Source organism: Nothoprocta perdicaria, unplaced genomic scaffold, assembly GCF_003342845.1.
Source record: "Nothoprocta perdicaria isolate Ctin4 unplaced genomic scaffold, notPer1 scaffold_39, whole genome shotgun sequence".
Taxonomy (NCBI): Eukaryota; Metazoa; Chordata; class Aves; order Tinamiformes; family Tinamidae; genus Nothoprocta; species Nothoprocta perdicaria.
In genome coordinates, this window is record NW_020455632.1 from 1,073,599 (window position 1) to 1,100,671 (window position 27,073).

The window sequence follows — 27,073 nt, forward strand, 5'->3', positions numbered from 1 at the left end:
TGTATGAAATCCTCAGAAGTTATGAGTAATATCTGTCACTAATATGCTCATTTATAGGCTATATTCTAAGCTAAATTGATCTCTGAGTTATGTCACTCTTGGTAGCTTTTCTTCACTAGGAGTTAGGTCCATCAGGAATCCTGTAGCATCATTTTCTTTGTTCTCCGATGCTGAAGTATATAAAATCACTTCAAAAAAGTTTAAGTGTTCACATTGTTGTTACTCTGTTTACTAGCAGAGCATATTATATCAAATAATGGTCTCTATTTTGTACCTCTGTTGTAATTAAAACTGGCTTCATTTCTCTCTAGGCAGCCAAGCAAGAACTTGAGCGCCAGCGACGATTGGAATGGGAGAGAATCCGTCGCCAAGACCTCCTTAATCAACGTAATAGGGAACAAGAAGAAATTGTCAAGTTGACCTCCAGGAAAAAGAGCCTTAATCKTGAATTAGAAGCCCTAGTAAGACATAAATTTTATTACCTATCTTTAAGTGAAATGTTTTAAAACACATCAGGAATTTTGTTTTGCTTTGGGTGAGCAATTTAAAGCAGATGTTCTGGCTTGTTTTAGGAATTGCTGCTCACATATAGTTTTCTTTTGGTTTCTTTCTAGGCAGACAAACATCATCAGATCTCAGACAGATTGCAAGATATTCGAAGCAAAAAGCAAATTCRAAAAACGGAGCTGGAGGCTTTAGATAAAAAATATGATCAAGGAATTATGGAAGTCAAGCAGCTACAACAGCAGCTTCAGGTATATGGCCTTCGTTTAAGCTTGTAATTCTCCTTTGTTTCCTGTTCTTTGTCTCTGTAATGATGTTATTAAGTTTCAATGGGGAAGAATAATGAATCATTTTGATTACAGTGCAGAGAGGAAATTGGCAAAGCCATCGACATTCCAGAGGCTGCTAATTTGCTTTTGTAGTGCTAAAGAAATGATTACATGTGCTACAAATTGATAGTAGAATCACGACAGTAATCAAAACCACAGCTCTGTTTATAAACAGGCTATAGTGATTTCTTCTCCATTATGAATTCTTATTTGACTCTAGACAGAAAAAATATTCCTCCTAAAAATTTGAGTATGGAAATCAAAAAGTGCCAGTTGAAGTTAGTATTTTCCTCAGAGAGAATTAAGTTTTTGGTATGGGGGATATTTTTTCTCCTCCAAATAAGAAGACATTTAATTATTTAAAAATACCAAATTACCATCTGCCCCTGTTTGTCATGACATGTTGTTTCATGTTAGATTTGAGGCAGTCAGTGTACATGTTCTCATGGTAATATTTATACTTCTACAAAATCTGTTAAGTGTAGTTTTTTTCCAGCTGTGTTAATGTTTGTGGATTGAAAAGATTGAATTTTTAATAGCGCATATATTGGGAGTGTAAAAAAAGTCAGTTTTTCCTCTCCCCTAAAATAAAAATATGTCAYGATGTTTAATTAACATTTATTTAGATTATGTTTGAAAATTTGCCCTATTTGTAGTTACCAATATGTAACAATATTAAAAACCTGTGTTCTCTCCAATACCCACAGGACTATCAGAATAAACTAATCTATTTAGTTCCTGAGAAGAAATTGTTAAGTGAAAGAATTAAAAATACTCAGCTTGACAACACTCAGAGTAAGTGTATGCAAGTGATTTCTCTTGCAATTGCATTTGCAGCTTTTCATTTTGTAGAGAAGATTTATGCCAATGGAGTATTAATCAAACCTGTTATCTCGTTAGCATATGGTAACTTAAAATCGTTRTAACTACTTTCTGTTATCTTTTCYATGTTTTAGTTGCAGGGTAACATGTTTTTCTGAAAAGGCAAAGAGTTTGYTTGAAAATTTATTTATACAGACTGTTCAACCTGTAGATATTTGGATCCTTATTAACACTTTGTCCTTTACTGCACAGCCCATAGATGCTAAGATTCTTACTAACAACTTCGTCTTTTTTGATACTGTAAAATCAGGAGACTCCATTTACATAAAATTTACACTAAATCACTCTAGAAATCCCCAGAAGCTTCCTATGGATGAGTCGAAAGTGATATAAAAACAAATTGCAAATTATTTTTTGTATATATTGCCTCTAATATTTGTGTGTCTCAAGTATTGGGTCTAGTTCTTTTCTGTGCTCTATGAGAACAGAATAGTAAATCAGGAAGTTTTTGTAAGGACAGATATTCTGCATTTGGAATGTATGTATACTAGGAGCAAGTAACATAATTCATGAAAATGCACATCCCATTAAAAGGCCTTCCTTTTTTGGGGGGGGGGTTCTGCAGATACAGGGATCAGTTCAGTACACAAGAAGTCCTCCGAAAAGGAAGAATTATGCCAAAGACTTAGGGAACAGTTAGATGCCCTTGAAAAAGAAACTGCTTCTAAACTCTCTGAGATGGATGCGTTTAACAGTCAACTTAAGGTAGGTGCATTTTGAAATATATGGTGTTAGACTGATAAGCACTGTCTTCATATTACTGTCCATTCATAAAGATTGATGGTACCTCCAACAGGCTGGGTTTTTATGTGCTAGTCTTTTACCTAGCTCCGCTTTGAAAAGCCTTTCCCAGCTKTGAATGTCAAATGAAAATTACTAAAGGTCCTACAGCGAATAAATAGTGCAATAAAAAATGCATTTCAAGCTAATTCATTAAAATACTAACATTTTACTGTTCATTGCTTTGTATGAATCAGCTGTTGCTCACTTTCAAACTGTGCCCTCTAGAACTTGGTTTGATTGGGAGTGAGAGTTTCTCAGCCCCTTGCAAATTCTGTCTTTAGGATACTGAGGTTTTACTGACTTCCTTTTCTGAATTGCAGATTTAGTATTTAACTTTAAATAAAAATACAGGGTTTCCCAGTGTATCACAAAAGATCTCGTAGCAGTCTCAGGTGTTTTTTGAGTAACATAGACCACTTATTTGTGTAGAAGTTAATAAACATTCACTACTGCACTTGAAGGCATTTGTGTTTCAGAGACGACTCTTGCCTTACCTAAAAACGCATGCAATGTTCAGGCAGGCTTGCATGTATCTCCACAACTTTTTTACCACGTTTTTCATAGTGGCCTTATTCTAAAGTAAGGGTTTTATGTTGGGCTGGTGTGAGGGCCGTATGCCTTTCATGAAAAAGAATGCAAGGAAAAGATTATAGACATTTTTATAGCTTTTTTTGTTGTTGTTCTTTAAAAGATGGCTGTATGTAACGTTGGTTACAGGCCTTTTCAGTTACTTGTTCACTTGCATGGCTCTGCTATGTTCAGTGGCTGCATCCACAGTTGAGTCTTCCCTAAAATATGTTTTTAAAAATACATTGCAAGGTTTAATTGGCTTTTTATCTACCTTATCTTACAGCGTGAGAATCTGGATGATTCTGTTCTTCAGTGCCTTTTGTCTCTGCTAAGCTGTCTCAACAACCTCTTCCTCTTACTTAAGGTTATTTTCTAATCTTTGGCTCTATTGCTTTTAATTATTTCGCAGTTTTTCTCTGCTTACCCTTTCTGTTTGAATATGTGACCTCTGTTAAATGGATTTCCTGCTAGAAAATCATCTTTTTCTTTCTGCTTGCTTATCAGTCCTCTTAAAAACTTCAAATGTTACTTGCCTACAAAGCCAAACTGCAAAATACTGATATCCATCTTATAATATGTTAACGGACTGTATTCACTTACTTGTTTTACTCAGATATTTCTCTTTTTAGTTAAGATGACTTTGGGGAGGGGGGAAAAAATCTGTCTCTGATATACATAGTGTCTGCCTCCACCTTTCCATCTTTGCATTCTGTCTCATGGGTATGCAGCAGAAGGTCAGGAATTACCTTCTGAGAAAATAGTATCAATGTTCAGGATATCACCTACAGCATCCCAAATGCAGCACTGTTAAACCTCCAGATGAACCCAACACTAAAACTTAGTGGCTATTTTTCCTCAACACTATTTTGCCTCCTGGGGCCAGATATCTCTTAAACTCTCCTAAATTATTCTCAGAATTATTTAACTGACCTTTCCATCCTGCAAAAGGACTATTCTCTCCTTAAAACAAAAACACATGTTTTTKATGATGCAGTTTATTTCCACAGTGGTCTTCAAAATGAGAAGAAAAAGCATTTTGAGCCAAATACATTTTGAGGGAAAAGGAAATTAAAAAATTGCTGGATTTAGTTTATTGTTATGTAGACTTGCATTGGCACAGAAGTATTGTTACCTTGCCTTTTTCATATAGCTTAGACTATTTTTAGGCAACGTGATTATTGGTATAGGTGCAGATAATTCGAGATATACCTATAGATGATATGTAGCACTAGAGTTCATAAGGAAAAGGGAATGTAGCATCTTGCAAGTCATTTGGGACATGGTGAAGTACATTCCAAATTATTAGTAGTATAACTGATTTTTTTTTCTTTTGGAAATCTAATTAAACCAAAAATTCCTGATGATGTTTTCCATRAATATACTTGTACTCAAAGGGAGGTGGACTAAGAGTTGAAGGATAGGATCAACAAGAACAGAATCAAGTCATGAAGACTCTAGTGTGAGGTGGTGGCTTTAGATGTTTCCCTGTGGCAGACCTGGGGAATATTTTCACTGAGTTTTCTAATTTTAATGAGAGTGGTCATCCCAGTCCTGCCCAAATTACATTAGTCTGCTGCTTGAGCTTAACTGCTCTGCAGTTATGTCTTACAGTTGTGAACGAAGAGGAGGAAAAGCAGGAATGTGACCTCAGGTTTATGGTATTGTGTTGGCTTCCGTTAAAGCAGCCTCCTAACAAATACCTCTGGGTATTTAAGATATGCTCCATTGTCCCTAGGTCACATTGTGTTTTGCTGCTCAGTTTTGTGTTTTCCCATTTCCTCTGTTTTATTTCCATTTCCAGCAGGTGCATGACTGGAAGGGCTCCTTGAAAAAGCCTAAGTTACATAAATGGCTTTGCAAACCTGCCAGCCATTCTCATACTTTTGTTTGTTGGACTTTCTTTACAGTGACTTTCAAGAGTTATTAATAACTTAATATTACTTTGTCCATTTGTGTTAGTACTTGSTTCACAAAGCATTGAAATGCCTTAATGCTTTTCTTTTAATAATAAAATAAAAGTCTTTATTTCTTTTAATGTATTTCCTTGTGTTCTCTCATTAGGACCTGAGAGAAAGCTATAACACACAGCAATTAGCCTTGGAGCAGCTCCACAAGATCAAGCAGAATAAAATAAGAGAAGTAGAAAAGAGAAGAGCAGAACTTGCCCAGAAAAAGCGACTGGAAGACGAGGCTGCAAGGTACCATGTCCAAGCATTGCAGTCTCCAAAGCAAAATACTGCYGTGGTCATTTAAGGCATTAATTGTAACGAACAAGAAGTCTAATTGGTAGAAACCCATCCTAGTTGTTTTAGAGAAATTTTTTAATATGGAATAACACCAATATAAGATGGTTCAGCTTTCGGTTCAGCTTTCAGCTCTCCAGTCTGTTTTTATCTGATCCATTTGCTTAGAAATGGAAGTTCCTGTAAAASCTCTGGACAGTGGTAGTCACCTGATACTTAAGCAGTTGGTGTCTCTCCCATTTTCTTAATTCCTGTGTTAATCTTGAAAGCTGGATGAGTGAACAGATTTTTAGTTTTAAGTTTTAGCTTCTTTTTTAAAAGAGCAATAAGAAAATTCACATACATCTTTAAGAAAAGATGTGTTCCTTGATATGCGATAGTGTTTTTGCTAAGCCAAACCTTGTATMAAATACCCAAATTTACATTTCTCTTCTTATTTTCTTCTAGTCTCATTTGCAGCTGGTTTTATTTATTTATTTATTTTTACTGTATTTTGCTGATTGAGAAATCAAAGCTTTTAGATTTGAATATTGCCCCTCTTGAGTCCCTCTGGACCTTCTCCTATCAGCTGACTATTTTACTGCTGTCACTTTGGTGGTGCAGCTTAATAGTCCAGACTGAAATAGTGGCAGGGAATAGGCGGATGAGGGTGCTCAGTGGAGAGTCCTCAGCTCTGAAATGTCTTCATTGCACTAATTTCACTGAATCAGGTTTTTAATATGAGGAAAGAGTTGCTCTATTTTGTAGTTTTAGTTTGAATGTTTCTTTTCTAATGATTCTAACTTGCTTTGACTGTTCTGAATGGAAATTCAGAAAGCTGTAGCCCAAAGACTCAGGGAACTGGTGAGACCAGGAGAATGTCGTGGTAGCCAAGATGCAGTGTCTTTTACTGTGTTCAACTAGGTAATGTCTTGTCAAGCAAGCTGAGGCACAGATTAAAATGTGGGTAACTTGATAATGCAGAAAGATTTACAGATTCTTTCTCCCTGCTAAAGAGAGTGGTTTGGTAGCCAAGGGAACGAATATGTTGACTATAAATTGCCACTGCTGCAGAAGAGGAAGATCAGTGTGCAAAGATGATTTTTATGTGTCTGCCAGGGACCAGTTCTGTTATTGAATCTGTTTGGAAATCTTAGCATCCAGATCTCWCAATTGTAAAATACCCTGGTGAAAGCTTAAAACCACCCTTGTTAAATGAACAGATCATTTCTTCCACCTTAGAATGTAGGTGAGCAGAAGTACCCACTACAGAGGTAACCACATCAAAGTGTTTCTGAATGAAGACTCTTAATCTATTTGTTATTTATATGTGAAATATAGTGGCATACATACTAGTAAAGGCATAGTCTGCTCCCAAAGAATGGCCCACAATGAAAAGTAACCAACACTACGGACACAACTTTACTTGTAAGTGCAGTTTTTATCCCATGAACACTATCTCACACATTTTTACATGAACATTTTTCTCTTCTCCCTCGTCTCTTCAAGGAAAGCAAAACGGGAGAAAGAGAACCGATGGCAGGAAAATATCCGAAGGGAAGAAGAGGAGAAAAAAAAGCGGCTAGAGGAAGAACGAATACAGGAAAAAATCCAAGAGAAACAGAAAGCTGAAGAAGCAGTTGCTGTGATGAGAGAAAGGGAAAATCAACAGCAGCTTCATGAACAGGAGAGCAAAAACAAGCAAGCTGAGGTTCTGAGAGAAGCAGAGCAGCAAAGGCAGAGGCAACTGGAAGAAGATAAAAGGAAACAAGAACAAATAGCGAAGGAAGCCGAGGAGAGACGGAAGCAGAACGAAGAACTAAAGAAGAGAAAAGCAGTGGCCAGCTCTCAAGAGACAGAGAAACCTATTTCTAAATCGAACATCAATGAGAAGTTTGCAGATCTACTGAAACCAACAGAAAGCAAAATTTTTAAGTCACCATGGAAAAATGAAGGTAAATTAATGAAAACGAAGGTCTGTTGGAATTTTCAGTTGTTCTTATTTTCTTGAATACCGTTTTTTTTTTTTTGAATTGTCCAATTGTTAACATGACAACATAGCAGTCATCTAAAATATTATTAGAAAAGCAATACTCATGAATTTAGTAGGTAAAAGTTATACTGGTTTTATTAACTTTGAGTAGATTTTATCCGTTTTCCACATCCATAGCTTTGCGACATGTCTTCAAGTGGTCTTGGCTGATAAATCATAGCTGCTGGAAACAGTAATATTTTAGCTTTCTAATTAGACTTGAACTTTGTATCATTAGGGCAGAATGCTAAAAAGACAGATTATTATTACTTTTTCTTTTTTAAGATGATGGCTGTGTGGGCAGGTAGCCCTCAGGGAAGTGACTTATTTTTCATTGCAACCCACTTTGTTTCTATATTAGCATTTTATTAGCAAAAAGATCTGAAATCAACCTGACTTTCCTTGTTGGACCTTGGAAAATGCTGATAAAGCAGTATTTACATTAAAGTCCATTTTTATTAGTTCCCTTGTTCATTATTTCTCACCAGTTTTTCTTAAAACCAAGTTTAGTGCCAAATTCAGCAAGAACCAATTTGGGGTGACCCTATCAGATTTCTGCTCATTTTCAGCTCCACCTTGATAAATGCTTAGCTGTTCAGCAACAGYATCAGAGAACATGAGATGCCTAGAAATCAGAAACATGTGATATTTGCTATTTTAAGCTTTTAATTAAAATAATCACATGTGCTGCTGACACTTAGCTGTTGATCAGTGTGTTCTCACCTTGGAAAATGTTAATTGTATTAAAAAGGTCTATACTAAAGCACTAGGTTTAGCCAAAGCTATTTAGTGYGAAAGGATGAAAAGATAAAGATGTCTTTATTCTTTTTTTTTTCCCCCCTTCAGAAGATTTTCACTTCGTTGTCTTTATTTCACTTCATTTCACTTTGTTGTCTGTATTATTTACGATGAYCAGCATGTTAACCTCTTAAATTATGTGCATCCCCTCAGCCTCTTGTTCCTATTTATCTCCCACGGTAGTGTCTGCAGGACAAGAACTGTTGTCTTGTTCTATTCATATCTATTGCTCAGAATGAGAAACTTCCAATTAAATGCATGCCTTTCAGCTGTATCAAAAGGGTAACTCTATTTTTCCTCCTTTCAGGCAATGCAGTTAGTGCCTCAGAGTCTAGGAATTCAGTTGCCTTGGTAAATTACAGAGCTTTATATCCATTTGAAGCAAGGAACCACGATGAAATGAGCTTTAATACTGGGGATGTGATACAGGTAAGTGGTTGTYAATCGTATGTATCCTGCAAAAAAAGAGCAGGCAGCTCCCCCAGTCCCAAGATCTTTGAGGTTAAAAACATTGTGTTAATATATTTTAGGTTTACTATATTTTTATATAGGATTAGTTTAGCTAAAGTCTTCCTTAGGGACTTACAAATCTGACACATGTTGAAAATGAGCTTGGAATAGCAATTATAAACTCCAGACAAAGCCTTTTAAACTTAGTAAGTCAGAAATGATGCAGTTACTTCAGTTTGTTAGTTTGTTTTACATGTACTGATAGACTTCCGAGGGACAGCTTGAAATGTGAGTGTGGTAAACAGTGGCATGAATGCCTAGACAGGATGATTAATGGCATTTGAATTTAGATGAAACAGAGAGGCTTCAGCAGCTGTGGAAGGCTCTTCTGTATAATCAAGGCATCTAAATAGTGTCTCCTTATATATTCTTAATCTTTTTTTAACTCATCCTTTGAAAATGCACCTCAGACAGGCACTTACAGTAGTTTATTTCGAGTCCATTCTTGGAAGCATCCCTGTGTGTTTTCAGTGGCATATGGTGTCCATAGGGGAACAGCAGGAAGATAAGGCATTCTGGCTTGTAAGCTGTATTATTTCTTGTAGTTATTTCATTTGTTAGCATGCAAATATTTTTGGAAAACAGAAGCAATCTGTATGAAAACTGACTTACAGCTGTGGTGATAGAGTAATGTATATGCAGCTAATAGACACACAGTTCCCTCTCATTTGGATTGTAAGTGAAATAGGCATATGACAGGTTTACAGAGCAGTGTCTTACACAATTTTAAAACCTTTAGGTGTTGGTACTAAATTGTGTATTTGCATTTTTATGCCAATGAAGCAYAGAAGGGGGGAAACGAGAAGTAGACGTTGTTATATATCTCAGTTATATATAACTTGGTGCCATTTAACTTCCGATGTCCTCTTTTAGAAATATGCCAGCTACCTCCTGCCCCTTGTCTACCTCAAATCCCAATTGGCCTAATTAATTGTTAGCACTGGAGCTGCTAATATTAGCCCTTTTTTATTGTATGTTTAAATGTATAGAACATAATGGAGACTTKAATATTAATTGGAATTTTTGGTCACGTTTTTGAATACAGCTGATTTCAGGCTCAGCAGCCCTGTCCTCCATTCCTCTAAATAAAACTGCTGAAAAAAAATATGTTTATAGCCCCTCACTTCAGAAGATGACAGTTCTGTAAACAGAATAATTTAGTGTATCAAGTGCACCAGCCTCCGTGTTCTGTGGCCAGAAGTGGTGACAGGCTGGCCTGGCACGTTCAGCAAAATACAATCATGAATTTGGGCAAGCCAGAATGGCTCCAGGTCTTGTGCCTGTTCCCAAGCCTCCCTGGGCCCTGTTTGAAGGAGTGTAACAGAATCCTAGAATCCTTAAGGTTGGAAGGGGCCTCTGGAGTTCAACAGCTTGGAGTCCTGTCTCTACCCACATCTTAAACTCACAGAAATTGGCTGCAGTTGCATCGTATTCTTCCTTCAACTGGGCAAAACCAGCTGCCCAGTGAAGGGAAGAGAGTGGAAGTGCTGATGACTGCGGTTCACGTTATGCCAGGAGGTGCCCACGCACTAGATCTCTTGTTTGCTTCKTGCTGTTAATTGGGTTTTGTTTGTTTTGCTTTGTTTTGCTTTTATCCTCCTATCCACAGGTTGATGAAAAAACTGTGGGGGAGCCTGGTTGGCTCTATGGGAGTTTCCAGGGACATTTTGGTTGGTTTCCATGCAATTATGTAGAAAAAATACCAGAAGGAGAAAAACCKTTATCTCCCAAGAAGGCCTTACTTCCTCCTACAGTATCTTTATCTACTACCTCAGCTGCTTCAGAGTAAGGATTTTTGGTTTTGTTTTTACATTTATGTTAAGTTGCTTTTTCTAAGGCAACATTTGTATATTATGTACCATATAGTATCCTTATGCATTTGTTTTTAAGTAAAAATGTGGAAGGTTTGTTGAAGAATCTACCTGAAATTGTATTCTAAATCTTTGACAGTCTGGTTTGCATTGTATAGAGTAATTGTTTTATTTATATAAAATTAGTGTTTCTGCTTGATGTGCTTTTAAATCAAAGTTGTCTTGTGTTAAATGGGCTTCTATTCAATTTGCAGACCACTCTCACCAAGTAAATCAGTAGAAGAATCTGATTACCAAAACGTACCTTTTTCAAGCCTGAATGTTAACACAGCGTGGCAGCAAAAATCAGCTTTTACCCGCACTGTCTCCCCTGGTTCTGTTTCACCCATTCATGGACAGGTATAATGAGAAGTTTTTTAGATTCATGTTATTATATGGACTTATTTTTTCCCTTTTTCCCTTATGGCATGGSACTGCCAAAGGCTAGAGAATAAACTAGTCTGAATTCAGACTGATTTGGATTCCCCACTGGAATACGTTGATACAATTCCATATATTTTTGGTAGAACAGAGAACACCACCATGCAGTCTCTTTCCTAAGACTTTTCCCTGGAACTTGGCACACAAGATACTGTGACAAATAAGAAAGAGTTGAGGGTTTGTTCCTGAACCAACAGCATATATAGAGCAACATGAATGTTGTCCAGGCATCAAATTATTCTGCCAACACTTAGGAACGAACTGTCTTGGAATGCAAGAAATGATGCATCTTTTTTTAACACTTGCATCAGTTTTGGGTAGTAACACACCTGTGCTTCTGTCTTMACAGGGCCAACCTGTAGAGAACTTAAAAGCACAAGCACTTTGCTCTTGGACTGCAAAAAAAGATAACCACTTGAATTTTTCAAAGAATGATATCATCACTGTGCTGGAGCAGCAGGAAAACTGGTGGTTTGGAGAGGTACATGGAGGAAGGGGTTGGTTTCCAAAATCTTACGTCAAGCTCTTACCTGGGACTGAAATCAAGAAAGAGCAGTGAGTGAGACTTTTACTTATTTAAATAAAATAAAAATTATTTTATTCCACAGTTTACAAAATGCTGAAGTTGAGAGAGCAAAACCTTTGGAGTGCTTTACGTTTACCCGGGGCAAAATGCAATTTCTGGCTTTTGTTGTTTCCTTTTTGCAAACTAAGTCATTTTGGGCTTACTACTGTGTAAGCAGAAGGTCTTCCAAGGCTGAGTGCTGTGAAAAATCAGTGGTGTTTAATTTATTTAGCAACTGTTAAACTTTTTCTTGTCTCGTTACCGAGTCAGCCGTCTAGCAGTGTAATTGCTTTACTCTGAGGGTGCCAGATACTGAATGACTTGCTGAGAATTCCTTAATACTCAGCATCATAAAAGCTCCCAAGGCAYGTCTTGCAGAAACAGTGCGGTGTTTCTTTCTTTTAAAAGATAGTTATATCTATTTTCATGCTGTAGGTAASTTTTCAAGTAATTATTCAAAGTCTGTTTAGTCCTAGAAAGGCTGCAGCATTGTTTGTGAATTGATCTTTTCATATGTTACAATAGAAATTATTTGAAACTCCTTAAAAATGAGAGAATTGGGACAAAAAGTCTTATTTGTGCTTCTTTTGGATGGCATAATTTCTTAATAGGCTTTGCAGCCTCTCATCACACTTCTTTAGGGAGGGCAAGTCTCTTGGGTTCTGCYTACATCTTAAAACCAATAACACTCGTCACTAATTGAGAATCAGGGTAGCCTTTATCTAAAGAAAAGGGCAACATTGAGACAACTAAAGTGAGTTTATTGTCGTCTTAATAGACATTGTTCTTAATCAGCCTTCTTTCTTACTCAAATATGTTGTTGGTGTTTTTTTTCCCTGCAGACCAGAAGCTATTTATGCAGCTGTAAACAAGAAGCCCAATGCACAGTCTTACACAGCTGGAGAGGGTAAGACCATGTGGATTATGTCACTTAATGATACATTTTTTCATGGCATAAGAATAAGCTTGAATATATAAAGAAATTCTGAGCAAATATTTCAATGCTCATCCAAAAGATACAATGAAAATATCAAGCTACTGTTATGAAAATCAGTAGGATAACTGATCACTTAGGAGATTGTTAGTCTCTAAACTGTGGACTGTTGTCTTTTAATCCATAGAGAGTAGAGGAAACAAATATGGAGAAGAATAAATATGACTTTTTCCTCTAGTATGTTCTACATCCTTCCACAATTATATTTTAATTCCCCTTGATGTTTTCCATCTCCATGTTAATCAGATAATAACGTATTTAGTCAGATGTAGGTGTGTGATACAAATGGTTGGTGTGAAATGTGGAGCTGAGGTGATGTGATTCATAGAAGAGAGAAATCTCTAGCTGTGATCTACAAGTTTCTGTTGATCTGCAGGATGGTCAAAGAGTAGTAACTCTAACTGTGACGAGTAGATTTGTCTGGAAAAATGTTGTGTACCTAGATAAGCCAGAGCTGTAAGCATGAGGCAAGMTGATTATGATTGAGCAGGTAATAGGTTGATTCATAAACTTACTGAGACACAATCTGTGTTACCAACATGATGATGAACACTGATCTAAAAAATACTTGTTACTTGCATCTGCTGTGCTTTCATCCCCCTAGCTGAACCGTTGTCTCCTTCCTTGTGTGTGTTTCCTGTACAGAGTATGTTGCACTCTATTCTTACTCGAGCTCTGAACCCGGTGACCTGACTTTTGTGGAAGGTGAGGAGATACTCGTGACTCAGAAGGAAGGGGAATGGTGGACAGGGAGCATTGACGACAGGACTGGCATCTTTCCCTCCAATTATGTCAGACCAAAGGATCAAGAAGTGAGTCTGTGTTTTGAGTCTTTTGCTTTCCTGCAAGATGCTTTCTTTAGATTTTATATTATTCATATCTAGCTCTTACGTGGTGATTTTAAGCAGAGGTTAAAGTCATTGATAAAGACAAAAGCTCGATCTGTATCTCACGTAGCCTGAATCCTGATTCACTGCTTTAGCCACAGTGTCACACTGCTGCTTTCTGCATAGGTGTTCCAGTGCTCTTCCAATAAATACACATCTGAAGTAAAAATGTACTTTTTTGTCTGCATACAACACCTGTCTTTCCATAGTTTGCAAAAGTTATAGGTCTCTATTGCTACATAAGAGGTGAATGTTTTGATTAAGAAATAAAGCATTTTGATCTAATTGGATGTGAACATCTACTTATAAATCTAGGAAGAATTGGGCACTCTTAGGGCAAAGTTATTCTTATTTGTAAAGCAGACGTCTAAAACAGACCACCTGAGTCATGCCCTAAAACCAAAGGGTTTTAGGGTTGCATATTGAAGGGTGAACATGTAAAGTTAGGATTAATGTCACTTCTCTTGCAACTTCTACTGGGAGAGGATAAAAAGGATGCCCTCTTTTTCAGACAAGCAGGAGTATTTAAGGCAAAAGAAAATTTCAGTTCATGTGAATTAAAAACTAGTGCAAATTTACTGTTTGCGTTGCATATTAAATGATGGGTTTGTGCCTTTATTGCAGAGTTCTAGTAATGCTGGCAAAACTGGAACAATAAATAAGAAACCTGGTAAGTGTGTGCAAACTTTTTATTATATAGCACTGTTTCTTACAGTAAGTTCTTAAAACCATTTAGGACCTGATTCACAACAGTGTTTTTTAATGGTGACTAATGTGCTTAACTGCAATGTATATAGTAGAGTATTCACAGAATCACAGAATCTTCAAGGTTGGAAGGGACGTCTAGAGATCATCTAGTCCAACCTTCCTGCTCAAGCAGGCACACCTAGAGCATGTATAAATTCCTGTGGATTTGGCTCCTAATATAATGAAAAAATAAAACAACAGGCACAATTTATATTCTCTTCTTGCAGAAATTGCTCAAGTTACTACTGCCTATGTTGCATCAGGAACTGAGCAGCTTAGTCTGGCTCCAGGACAGCTAATACTTATTCTGAAGAAAAATGCGAGTGGTTGGTGGCAAGGAGAGCTGCAGGTAATTTGTGAGCTCGTGAACAGGGAGGAGCTGGTGTTTGGTTTAATTTGAATTGGGAAGGGGGAATAAAGCATACTGTTTGAAAGCTTGGCTAGAAAGATATTTTCTCCTTGTATAAATTGTATTTGGAAAAAACTTTTAGTTCGGCCTTGCATTCCTGGTCTTGTTTATGGTCATGAAAAAGAAATTCCCGTAAAACTGGGAATGATCATATTCATGGAAATGAGTGATGTTGTATCACAGAAGCACAGAATGGCTGAGGTTGGAAGGGTCCAGAGTCTTTTCCAATCTATAAATTATTTATTGTCTTACTTGTGTAATAACCTTTAACATTTACAGGCCAGAGGAAAGAAGAGGCAGAAAGGATGGTTTCCTGCCAGCCATGTGAAATTACTGGGTCCAAGCAGTGAAAGAACAACATCTGCTGCTCCCTCAGGTGAAAAAAACACTCACTTTATTTGTGCTTCACCTAGAATATTTTGTATAACTGTTGCAGTTATTTAAACAGTAAGCTGAACTGCATAATGAATGTACTAATATGGCAGTACTTTATTCTGGTGTCACTGGGGAATGTTGAAGCCCTGATCAGAATCTGAGCCTTTGGACAGACCCAACCATTCAGATAATACGTAGGTGGGAGAAACATAAAATCTCACAATGTTTTAATCAGAACAGCTCTTTCTGGGGTCCTGCATGTATCCTTTATTRTAGCCCACAGCAGAAGGCCTCAGGTATACAAAGATGTTCATATTCAGAAATCCAGGAGGATCAGCAGTCTATCTCCTCCAGCAAGAACTTTGGAATTTTATTGCATGGACTCCTTAAGATTCTGGATTGCCCAAGAGCCTGTGCTTTCCTGTGAGGTCCTTGCTTCCATCTCAGCAAAAGTAATATGGAAATCACTAGCAATCACTGACAGACCCCTTGGCAAGGGGAGAGATAGAGCTGCACACTTGTGGTACCAGGGAAAGAAAAGGGAAGGCAGTTTCATGTCACGGTAGAATCATCTGTTTACCTCCTTATGTAGCAGTGTCCATGAAGGTACTGTTTCTTTTCCATAATTGTGTTCCGTACTCAAGAATAACCTTAATACTTCTGCAAAAGTAGCATTTCTGCTTTTTTTTTTTTTCTTTCCCTTGCAGTATGTCAAGTCATAGCAATGTATGATTACCTGGCAAACAACGAAGATGAGCTCAGTTTCTCCAAAGGGCAGCTCATTAATGTCCTGAACAAAGATGATGCTGACTGGTGGCAAGGAGAAATCAATGGTGTGACGGGTCTCTTTCCCTCAAACTACGTCAAGATGACCACAGACTCTGACCCAAGTCAGCAATGTAAGAAACAGTTTTTTTAAAAAGCATTTTGTTACCATATTTCAAAGGTCTGTGGCTATTCCTCTGCTTTGTGATTGGAGTCTCAAGCTTCACATGAATTTCCTCATTCACTTTTCTACTTAATCTGCAAACAACCAGCACTTTAACAAGCAGCCAGAGGGTAATAGCAGAGTGCTAGAGTGAGGTAAAATACTAGATTCAGTAGGAGCCACCTTCCTTTAAAGATGCTGATATTTGATTTATCAGTTCAGTAGGGATGATTACTAAAAGAAAAGGAAGGGCTCTAGCATTAGCCAGTGGCCTAGCCCGTGGCACATGTATGTCCTGGCTCCCCACTGATCCTGTGCTCATACAATTTTGAGAAACAAAATTTGCTATATACCAAAACATATAATAAACTGAAGAGTCATCGGGAGCAGACTGAGAACTGGATGCTAGAATAGATGCCTGCCTGAAGGCTGGAAGTTTCTCCACCTTTTTTCTTGCACATAAGCAGCATAAAGGTTTCTGCTTTCCCCTCTCCTCGATAACAGTTTTGGCCCTTCAGACTTTTCATTCCCTGAGATTTTCATTCTGGGGTGATTAAAAAGGTGATTAAATCACCTTTTAAATCAACTCATGAGGTTGCAGGGGTTGGGAATGCATCTTCATGCAAAAGTTTCTCAGTTTATATAACAAGCCCTGCCTTAGCTATTATTTTTCCTGAGCAGCAGCCGCTGTATGAAATAATGTGTTCTGGCATTTTTAGCTGTCTCAGGATAAAGAAAAGTATCCAGAAGTCTGGTTGAGCCTAACTTGTAGTATCCTCTACGCAAGGGCTCTTACACAACCCAAGCCTTGGTCAGCATAGTTATGTTGTTAGAAAAGTATTGGCAGAGCTGCTACTGAAGGCACTGCTTAGACTATGAAAATTAAGTATTTTGCCTGGGTTGCTCGTTGCAGCACGTCCTTAAATTACAGTATGCACCATTCCTGAGACTTTCTTTTCAATTAACCTACATCTGTGTTAATGTTTTTAATAGCACTTTATTTTTTTCATGCTTCTGGCCACYAGGGCTATGATATCAAAACACTTGTATTTAGATTAAACTTAAAATTCTTAAAACTGGGCATATCTGCATCATTAAAATACTTTAAAAGTGTTTTCTTTTTGGTTAGATAGAGTGTGAACTTTGAAGGGCATATACTAAATCAAGCTAGCCTAGGGAAGTAAGACTGTGCTTGGTTTTGAGTGTCAAAACTCTACATTTTTGAAAGTGATACAGATGTTAGCTTATCCACCCAGGCATATTTCCATTTAGTTAGGTGACAGCTATTTACACGTGCCATTAACTTTCAGCGAAAGCAATGCTAGGTTCAGCTTGTAACTGGAAGCATCTGAAGTGGTGATTAAGCTCTTCTCTTCCTTCATTGATGTGCCATTAGGCTGTCCTATTCTCAGATTTCAGTGTTGCTGAGTAAAAGCCCTTATTTTCCAGTCACATTGTGGCTGTGTCAACATAATTTTTCTTTGAAAGCGCATTGAGAAGATCAGCCAGGGGCAGTCAGCAAAGAGCAGAGATGCTGCACATCATCTTTACGTGGTCATTACGCTTGAGCCTGTTGAGGAAGCTGTTCTCTACAAGGCAGATCTACTGATGCTTAATTAGGAAAATTAACCTAAGGGGGAAGAAAGAATAAGTTGAAAAAAAATCGAAAATTTTGSGTATTTTGGATGAGTTGCCTTGTTTATCAGCTGTGTGCTAGAATTTGTCAGTCCTGTGTGACATGGAAAGCATCTGCATGTAGAAACTTCAGGAAAAAGCAGCAATGTCCTGTCCAGAGGCAGCTCGGATGCAGCCTGGCTTGGGAGCTCCGTGGGCTCCCAACGGAGGCACCGATTCCTGGGACAGCCCAGRTTGGCTGAGCTGCTTCCAGGCAGAGTAAAGTCTGAGCTAGCAAGTCTTGCTGGTGCAGCCTGCCCTAAAGCTACTTCTCATAACTAAACAAACATTAAAGTGCGTGTTAATTGAACCTTCAGCCTTCTTGTGATTTCTTTAGATTACTTTTGCACTTACTGAAATGTAATGTAGAAATTTTTGCGCATACTCTGGAGAAATCACCAAGGACTTGTCTCACACAAAGGTTGCTGTGGCCTTCTAGAGAACAGCCTTGAGATACAACAGATATGATGCTTAAACTGTTATATTTCAAGGAATTGTTAATCTGAGTATTACAATGTTTCTGCTGAAGAGTACCAGTTTCTTCCTCCTCTAGCCTGTTGAATGTAACAGCATTTGGAAGGCAGAGGGCAGATCATGTTGATTCAGTTACAGCTTATGAAAATGCTGCTTTTCCCTTGAATTCAAACACTGTAAATTGGACTGCCTACGTACCCAGAATCTTTCCTGGGCCTTGCTAGTTAGAGCTGTAATGGCAAACTTCCCTAGCAAAGAAATCCTTTATGTCACCAAGATGATTCTCTCAAGCCGCTTGTGAGCTCTCCAAACAAAATAAGCTGTGCTGACAACAAAGCTTAGTTTTGGTGGTGCTGCTCTAGTTGCATCTTTTGGCATAGGGTCTTTGCAAGAAGACACCAGTGAGAGCTTTTACAGTTGGACTTATAAATACAACCCAAATCTCGGTGAGCTACAGAACACAGTACCGAGTAGTGCACTCGGTAGGTGGCATTACTCGTGGTGTAACAACATTTTAATAGCCCTCATTCTGACATTGGCACAAAAATCAGCCTGGGGTGCACAAAGAATACATTTTGCATGAAGTTTTAATATATATACTATATGTATTTCTAGCATTATAGATTTAAATTGAAAGAATAGGAACAGATACCTGTTCTTTTTCTTGCTCAGCCATTCAAGGTCAGCTCTTCTGTGTGTTAACACTGTCTGGCTGATAGGCGTCCTTTAAGTTTTCATCCAGCTCTTGTGGGGAATGTGCCTTGGGTAGATGGGGCTCACTTAGCACCAAGAGCTCTTCCTGGTGGCCAGGCCTTTGAGCCCATCTTCCTCTGCCTTAAATATGTGCCCTTAGAACCTTCTCTCACCTCATTGGTGGCTTTTCTGAGCAAGAGAACTTCTTTTTTTCCAGTTTGTTGTCTTATCCATGGAACTAGCCTGAGCCTTTCCCTTGTGCTTTCCTTAGCTGAGATTTTCCCCCCTGCACATGTATTTACCTCAGATGGAGGTTTTCCAAGATGAGACAGTTACTCCAGCCACCTCTGCAGATTTTGCAGAGGTTGCTTTCAGTATTGCTGCAGGTTACTTTCAGTACTGGAGATCCWGGAGTATTGGGTGCAGTTCTGGGCTCCTCAGGACAGGAGGGATATGGAGCTTCTAGAGAGGCTGCAGTGGAGAGCGACAAAGATAATTAAGGGACTGGAGCCTCTGTCCTATGAGGAAAGACTAACTGAGCTGGGCYTGTTTAGCCTAGAGAAGACTGAGAGGAGGTCTGATCAGTATGTCTAAGTACCTGAGGGGGAATGTAGGGAAGAGGGGGCCAAACTTCTCAGTGGTGGCCAGTGATAGGACAAGGGGTAATGGGTATAAGCTGAAACCCAGGAGGTTCCATCTCCATGTGAGGAGGAACTTCTTCACTGTGAGGGTACCAGAGCCCTGGAACAGGCTGCCCAGGGAGSTTGTGGAGTCTCCTTCTCTGGAGGTCTTCAAAACCCACCTGGATGCCACCCTGTGCCCCRTGCTCTGGGTGTCCCTGCTGGAGCAGGGGGGTTGGACTAGATGATCTCTAGGGAATCCCTTCCAACCTTAACCATTCTGTAATCTGTTCATCTCTCATAAATACCCTTCCAAGAGCTGGGAAAGTGAGTCAGCTGGTCTTACCTATACCAGGAGTGCAAAGGCTTTAACTTCCTGCTGTCGGACAGAGCTCTCTTCCTTTCATGCAGTTGCCCTTTCATCGAGCTGGGATGTTGCACCAGCCCTTTCTGACCCGTGCACGGGCATCGTCCCTCTTCCCGCACCGCCTGTCRTGCAGCCAAGCCCTGCTGAGGTTTATCAGGCATCTGAGTTACTCCTCCTGGTGCACAGATGCAGCCTGCAGGTGGCCTCCTTAAGCAGAGCTCCTTCTCTGCCTTCTGTCAGCCGGCCTGCAGTGCTGTCCATCTCTCTGTGCAGATGATCCAAGACAAGGATGTCTGGTCAGACTAGAAGCCCTGAGAAGCCTCCTGTTTCCCTAGACTGTTCTCTCTATACATATGGCAAAATTACAACTTCCTTAGGTACAAACTTGATGCTTTKACAGTAACTTTGATGTTGGGCAGTAAAGTCCACTGCAGTGACCAGATCTGCCTCTACTTGTTTGCTCTTCCAGAAGGTAGCTTGCAGTATGATGGGCTGCAGAGACACGAGGCAAGTTCCATTCCTGTACACATAGCAGGGAACTGCAGCTTCAGAAGCTCCTTTCTCTTCATCTCTGTGCACGGAAGGTCATAACTGTGAGAGCTGTGTCTGATTAGCAAAGCTTCCCTTTGAGCCTCTTGCTCCTTTGGGAGCTTTCCAGCAGTCACAGGCACATCTCACACTTGCCTTCTCGGGGTCCTTGCTGCTCTAGGATCCTGCAGTCAGGAGGAAGCCAGGAGCAGGAATTGGTCACTGTTGTCCAGGTCCAGCTGTGCGCAGTTGGGGATACAAGCTGGATGTGCAGCTGGGTGTCCTAATGAAGCCACCTCCCAGCTGATGAGCTCCATGTCTATGCGGACAACTCATCTTGAAGGAGTCTAGCTCTTTAGTCACTTCACTTTCTTCATGACGTAGTGAGAGTTTGATACCAGTGCACATCAAGCTTGTCAAAGCTTCTAGTTGAAAGTCTGGAGGCTGCAGTCCCCTCTTAGAACAGCCCATAGCATGTGCATTTATAGACATTGGTAGACAAAGTTTGTTTATTTGGTGTGAGGCTTTGAACAGAATCAAGCAGGTTAATGTTACGTGCTGATGCAGAGAACTTCTGATGATACTTTGCTCACTATCTCCTCCAAATTAATGTCCAATTGTGTGAAATCTTGTTAAAATCTCAGGGAATTTTGCCATTGCCTTTAACAAAACTAGAGTGTGACCGTGTATGTTGAGTCTGCGTAATAGAAGTTTCTCTTTTTTATTTCATTTAAAAAAATCAGTGTTTTGCTGAGAATCAGTGGTGGCTGGTGATGAGTAATTGACACCAGTTATGTTGATAAATGTGGAATTGCAAGAGCAGAAGTGCATGCTGCCTGTTCTCAGAAAGCTGAATGTTACTCATTCCTTTCTGACCTTTTTTGATGTTGTTCTTTGTCCGTCGAACTCTCGTGTTTCACTCTTCAAATTTGTGTTCATTTTATCCTTCATCTTTTGTTTTTTTTAGGACCCAATGTTGTCTTCCAGTGTGAAAGCACCTCAGAGACCCACTATCCGAGTTTGACTGTAGCGTGGAGGTGGCAGGGTGGCCAGCTCTGCCCACACACCTCTGACACAATCATTTTGCTTCGCTTGAATGTCAGATCCAGACAAGAAATTAGTGGTGGTTTGGGGCTTTTCTTACAATCTACAGTTACAACTGGTTTGTAAAAGCAGAAAGGATAGTGGGTCTTTGTGTGGCTTTCACTGCTGTCCATTCTTGTTTCCTCTAGCATTTTCSTTTCATATTGCTAAGCGTAGATCACTAGCATGCAGATCCAGCTGTCGTTTGCATGGTGGGATTGCAGACACACAAAGACCCACTATTTGCACAGTTTATCTCGACTGTTTTGAATGGGTAGTTGTGTTCTTTTCATGTTGTAATGTTTATACTTTGCAAATTAAAATGTTTGCTGATTCTTGCTCTATTGGACTTGATTTAATCTTCTCTATGCTGAGCTTTTCAAATTGAAAATCATCCCCACCTTGTCTGTGCTACTGGTAGTCACTGTGATTACAAATACGCCACAAGATCTAAGATTTAGATCTGATGCAGTCCAGCCTCTAAATACCCCTTTGAGTGGGGAAGGAAATATATAGACTAAAATAGAGGATGTTTTTAATTTCTTTCTTCCTTCACAATCATATAATAGAAGGATTACAGGTTGTTTGGGATCCATATATCCAATTCCTAAACATCTTCCTTGAAATTATTCCTTTGTTCCAATATTTTGCTTTCAGTTTTGGCTTGCAGCAGAGTTACTAGTTGCTGCCCAGTCTCTATGCTGCTGGACCCTCTCCCTGCCCCTTTCTGTGCAGATGCAGTTCAGGTCAGTGCTTTATGTGGCCCAGAGCCACCAGCGTCTGAAAAGCTGCTGCTCTTGTACCTGTTGAAGCAGCAGTCCAATGTATAGGTAACGTATAGGCAACCTTCAGAAAGGGCAGTTACCAGGGGGAAAAAAGCAAAGACTAGCGGATACTTGGAGCAAAAACAAAGAATTTGGGTTGAACAACAGACCTAAATGGTCATCTCCAAGTGCTCTGTTGAGGTATGGTTAGGGCCCGCTGGCAAGATGGGGCAGCTAAAGGTGCCGGAGTCTTAATCCTACGTGGAGAGGGGAACGGGGCTTCAGGCTCTGCCCTGAGGCCCCTTTAAATGCCAGGGTTAATTTAACAGCRAACAGCTCCTTGATCCTGTAGCAAAAAGAGAAATCTAGTAGGCAAAGTATTTAATTTTGTTGGCTTCAGGTATGTAACAGAGGCAAAGGTGGCTTTATGCAATCAGAAATGTTTACAAACCACTGTACGTTTACTCTATATCTATATATATGTGCATATATTTATATATAATGTTGTGATGGTACTGTCGGGAAAATGTTAATCCTGTTACAGAGATTTAAAAGCCTTTCTCCAAAAGTTCTATGAAAAAGAGTGGAATGTTACTGTATTTAATATACTTGATCCAATGATGTCTATGTGCCCTTTAGTGCAGAGGTTTATCTTTTGTGCAATAGAGACTACAGGAATGTGCCTCCATAAAACTACAAATGGATTTTTATTCTGGATGTATTTTCTCTAAATGATTATTTTATTATAGAACGAAACAGTGTTGTTGTGGGCATGTAACGTGCTAGACTTTCTTGAGGAGCAGTGATCCAGGTGACTTGGTTCTGTTATTCCTTCTGAAACTTCATTTTTAAGTATTTCTGCAAAAATGCACTAAATCACCCCAAATTGTCTTCTCTGAAGCACTTCAGCCTCTGAACCACAGGCAAACGTGTGTTGTGCTGCTCAGGTGCCATTGAGCAGACACTCGCTGCAGTCTTGTAGCTGAATAATCTTGGGGTGAATTTTTCCCATTTCCAAATTACGCTCTCAACCTAAGGGATTTGAGCCAAACTGACTTCCTAACAGTCCCCAACAGATTTCCGTCAGTGCCAAATTGCTACAAATTGCCTTTGCAAGAGTGAAAAACGATTTCACATGCGGTCTGGGAGGTTCTAGTGAACAGTTTTGTGGTGTTTTCCTGAAGGAACTGGCATTTTACCCACTGCTTCCGTGTTCCAAGTCAGAAGGAGGCCTAGGAACCGGTACGGATCCACACAAGTAGCCCTATGATCGTCTCTATGGCCATGAACAATCCTAACTATTAATTAATGAGTTTTGCAGCAATTTGGGGCTTTCACAGGTGTTTTTTAGAGTTTCAGTATTACCCGAGGACCTTTTTAAACACTCTTAACTGCACTGATGATGATGATGATGATAGATTTTAAAACACTGATGGAAATAAGTCTCTGCCCCCGGTATCTGTCTCTGGGCAGAGTCTGCCTGCAGAGGTGCAGGGCGCTCACCAGAGCACCCCGGGGACAGCAGGCTTGGCTTAGGTGACATTATCAGTGGGAAAGGCCAGGCCAAGGGTGTAGGTAAGATGAGATTTAAGGTCACTCTCTGTATTAGTGAAGAGGGGTAGCTAGGAGAAACTGAGTTTAAATCATCTTTTGTTTTCCTTAAAAAAGTTAACTTCAAAAAAAATTAAATTTTTAAATTTTAAAAATTTCTGGTTGTGGGTGATCCCATCTCCCCTGGATAGCAGCCCATGGAGCAAAGCGGGGCCATCAGCAGCGCCGCCTTTATAAAACCAGTGTCAAAACGTCCATCCCTTGTTTGGGATCCGCTGTAAGGCCGGGGCAAAATCCAGGGAGCTGGAAGGAGCCGAGAGGCCACTGCTGCTCCRAGCGGCATCCGTGCAGGGGGAGGGCCCCGGGATGCGGGGAAGGCCCRGGATGCGGGATGTGCTGAGCTCATGGGCAGCAGCCCGAGGGGCCCCGCGGCCGCCTCGCTGCTCCCCACAGCGTCTGCCGCCCGGTGCCTCAGCCCCACATCCCTGTKCCCTGCGCTCCAGGGCTCCCGGGCGGAGAATGTAGGGAGGAAGGGGCCAAGCTCTTCAGTGGTGGCCAGTGACAGTGCAAGGRGCAGTGGGTACAGGTTGAAACCCAGGCAGTTCCATCTCYGTGTGAGGAGGAACTTCCTTCCTGTGAGGGTGACAGAGCCCTGGAACAGGCTGCCCAGGGAGGCTGTGGAGTCTCCTTCTCTGGAGATCTTCCAAACCCACCTGGATGCCACCCTGTGCTCTGGGTGTCCCTGCTGGAGCAGGGGGCTTAGACTACATGATCTCTAGAGGTCCCTTCCCACCTCAACCATTCTTTGATCCCCGTGTGACATTTTTGGGCCGAAAACACCCATAAATAAGCGCAGTCATAGGAATTCTGGCCAACTCCAGCCCGCCGCCGTGGGGCCCTGTGACCTAATGTAACAAGCTGATAAYGCGTGTGCCGGCGCGCGCTGCCGAAACCATCTCCTGTTGCTCGCTTCCCAGCTGGAATGTGGAGGGTTTGGGGGCTGCTGCGCCGAGCAGACGCAGGCCGTGCTTAGCATGAGGCAATGGCTCATGTGCTGCTGTACCCGAAGCTGTACGATCACTGTGCAAATGTGCTTGATTAAAGGGACGCCTGAAAGGATCCAGCTGGTCTGCTGTGGTTTTTCTGTTGCTCGTCCGGGGAGGGCTCTTCCTCCCCACCTCAAGAGCTTGGTGCAAGCGCTGGGGTCACTGTGTCTGAGGAAGCAGTTTTGCCTTTCCCTGACTAACCTCGTGTAGCTGTGGGGAGGCTGAACTGAAATTTTGTTGGATGGGGAGGCTGGATTTAAATTTTCTTGGATGGGGAGGCTGGATTTAAACTTTTTGCAGGCTATTCCTCGGGATGTGATGCAAACCAACCTTGTTGGGGGGTAGGATTAATACAGAGAAGCTCAAAATCTTATCTCCTTTTCCAGCTATATCCAGTTGTATATATTATCCAGCTATAATTTGAGCCTTAAAAAAAAAACAAAACACCCTTCTTAAAAATGCAGTTTTGAAAGGCCACWTTTTTTCCCTAAACAGCCTTCCTTAGGTACCCAAAGCAGCGATTTTGCTGGGCTGGCTTCAGGGAAGATGCTGGAGCTCAGACTCTCTTAAACATCATTGTCTTTTGGTTTTTTTTTTTCTTTCTTTTTTAATGTGTTTTTTTATTGTTCGTTGAGCTTGGGGAGATGGATTAAAAGGCACTTTGTGCCCCAGCAGATCTCAGAAGTCTTCGAAAGTCATGAGGGGTTGTACRACCGAAGTCAAACTGACGATTTTCTGCAGCAAAAGAGGCAATTCTGTTACCTAAACACACATTCCTGGCTGCTAAATGGCAGCACCACAAGATTTTTACCTTTATTTTCTTCCCCGGGAGTCAGACAAGTGCCAGAACTGATGCAAGGGAAGGGGCCGACAGGAGCGTCGGAGGAGGAAGGGTAGAGATTGCGGTCCCTGCTTCCCATGGCAGGGGTTGCTGCAGCCACCCTGGGATTTGGCATCGACAGGCAAATATCGTGGGTATTTTCTTCCATTCTCTCTCCTATCTTCCTTGTTGACCCAACTGCCTAATTCCCTAAAATCAGTTGTGTGGCTTTTACCCTACGCATGTTATGCTGATTTCATCAGACCCATCACCACTCAGGGCTTTAAGCTGGAGCTTATTTAAGCTCAAAAGAAGCAACCATTCAGCCTCAAACCCTACAGCTCCAATACACCCTTTGTGCAAGAACAGATTAAATGAGTGGGGTTTTTTTGCATCTGATGCTGAGCTGTATAAAATCAGGTCTGGTTTAGGTATGTGGGGAAGGTGCCCCTTCCTTGAAGAGTTTATTTCAGCTCTTAAGGAGACAAAACCCAGAGACATGAGACATAAGCACAAGTGTTGCAGCTGCTTCCGAGCTGCCAACGTGGTGGGATCTGCACCAGCCTCTGAGGTCCCATTGCAGCCACTGTCACCTCAAATCAACTTTATCTGAACGTTCAGTCTTTCTTAACCTTCTTTTTTGGTGGTTTTGCTACTAATTTTCATTTCACTATTCAGAGGCCTCTTGCCCAAACAAAACTAAAACTTGGCAGCCAGGAGAAGAAAATCACATCCCAGTTTTCTGGATTGTGTCGAATGATACACATAGGATGCTCTTAAATGCTCCTTAATATTGTGTTTTTCCTGCTACTCCACAGTATTTGCCTGGCCTGTGGTGTCTTAACAGATAAATCAGTCTGACTTTCCATGCCCATCTAGATGGATTCGTTCACCTCTTCCTTCCTTTGTTTTTTAGCAGTTTTGATTTAGTTACTAAATGTCAAACACTGTCATGTTTACCAATGTACAAGGAAGAGAAGGGTGTAAGTAATAAGAAACTACAGGGACTGCATGTTATGGTAGAAAACAGAGTGGTTTTTTRTCACTTGCCTGTGTGATGCTGCGCATGTTTTTGATTCTCCAAACTGAATGCATAAGAACTAATTCAATCCAAGTGCATAAGAAATAATCCATGTCTGGCTGCTTTTGTTTCTGAATTAGGGAAAAAAAAAAGTTATGCAGCTGTGAAGTTAGGCAACTAACTAATGCAGCATAACTTTATGCATTCACACTGGTGGTTTGTATTATACCTTAACAGTCATGTCAGGAGAGCTTAGAAAAAGAGTGGGAGTTCAAGGTGCAATGTCGCAAATCAATCCCAGGCACCTTCTAGCCTGCTTCATCTCACAAAAGACATTGCCCCAGGTAAGAGTAAAAGAGACAGCTTGGATTACAGCATCGCAGAGAAAGAARAGAAATCCTGAGGCAGGTGGGGAGACAAAGTTGGGAGTCTTTGCTGTGTGTCACAGGTCAAGAACGAGGCACATCTGAAGAAATAGAAAGGTTTTAGATTCAAAACTGGCCTAAAAGGGGAGGGCTACGTGACTACATTTGGAGACTCATTGCTGGACCAGGGTTTTAAAAGAGCCCCCCTGTGCAGATAGATATCCACCTGCCCCTCGGGCTG

General features: G+C 40.4%; 1 protein-coding gene across 3 annotated transcripts in view; it reads left to right on the plus strand.

Annotated features, from left to right (window-relative positions):
- The window catches only part of ITSN2 (intersectin 2), a 62,792-nt gene that overhangs the window by 26,314 nt on the left and 9,405 nt on the right, over positions 1 to 27,073 (plus strand). The window contains exons 12-28 of one of the 3 annotated variants that reach the window (XM_026044937.1): positions 312 to 461; positions 615 to 755; positions 1,541 to 1,628; positions 2,281 to 2,420; positions 3,352 to 3,432; positions 5,130 to 5,266; positions 6,800 to 7,245; positions 8,428 to 8,549; positions 10,240 to 10,415; positions 10,696 to 10,840; positions 11,271 to 11,476; positions 12,329 to 12,393; positions 13,126 to 13,292; positions 13,992 to 14,037; positions 14,342 to 14,463; positions 14,803 to 14,899; positions 15,606 to 15,797. In XM_026044937.1, the coding sequence (XP_025900722.1) occupies positions 312 to 461; positions 615 to 755; positions 1,541 to 1,628; positions 2,281 to 2,420; positions 3,352 to 3,432; positions 5,130 to 5,266; positions 6,800 to 7,245; positions 8,428 to 8,549; positions 10,240 to 10,415; positions 10,696 to 10,840; positions 11,271 to 11,476; positions 12,329 to 12,393; positions 13,126 to 13,292; positions 13,992 to 14,037; positions 14,342 to 14,463; positions 14,803 to 14,899; positions 15,606 to 15,797 (2,521 nt within the window). Of the gene's footprint in view, positions 1 to 311; positions 462 to 614; positions 756 to 1,540; positions 1,629 to 2,280; positions 2,421 to 3,351; positions 3,433 to 5,129; positions 5,267 to 6,799; positions 7,246 to 8,427; positions 8,550 to 10,239; positions 10,416 to 10,695; positions 10,841 to 11,270; positions 11,477 to 12,328; positions 12,394 to 13,125; positions 13,293 to 13,991; positions 14,038 to 14,341; positions 14,464 to 14,802; positions 14,900 to 15,605; positions 15,798 to 21,149; positions 23,483 to 27,073 lie in introns of those variants that run through there. The other 2 variants (XM_026044936.1, XM_026044934.1) reach the window with 2 other exon arrangements.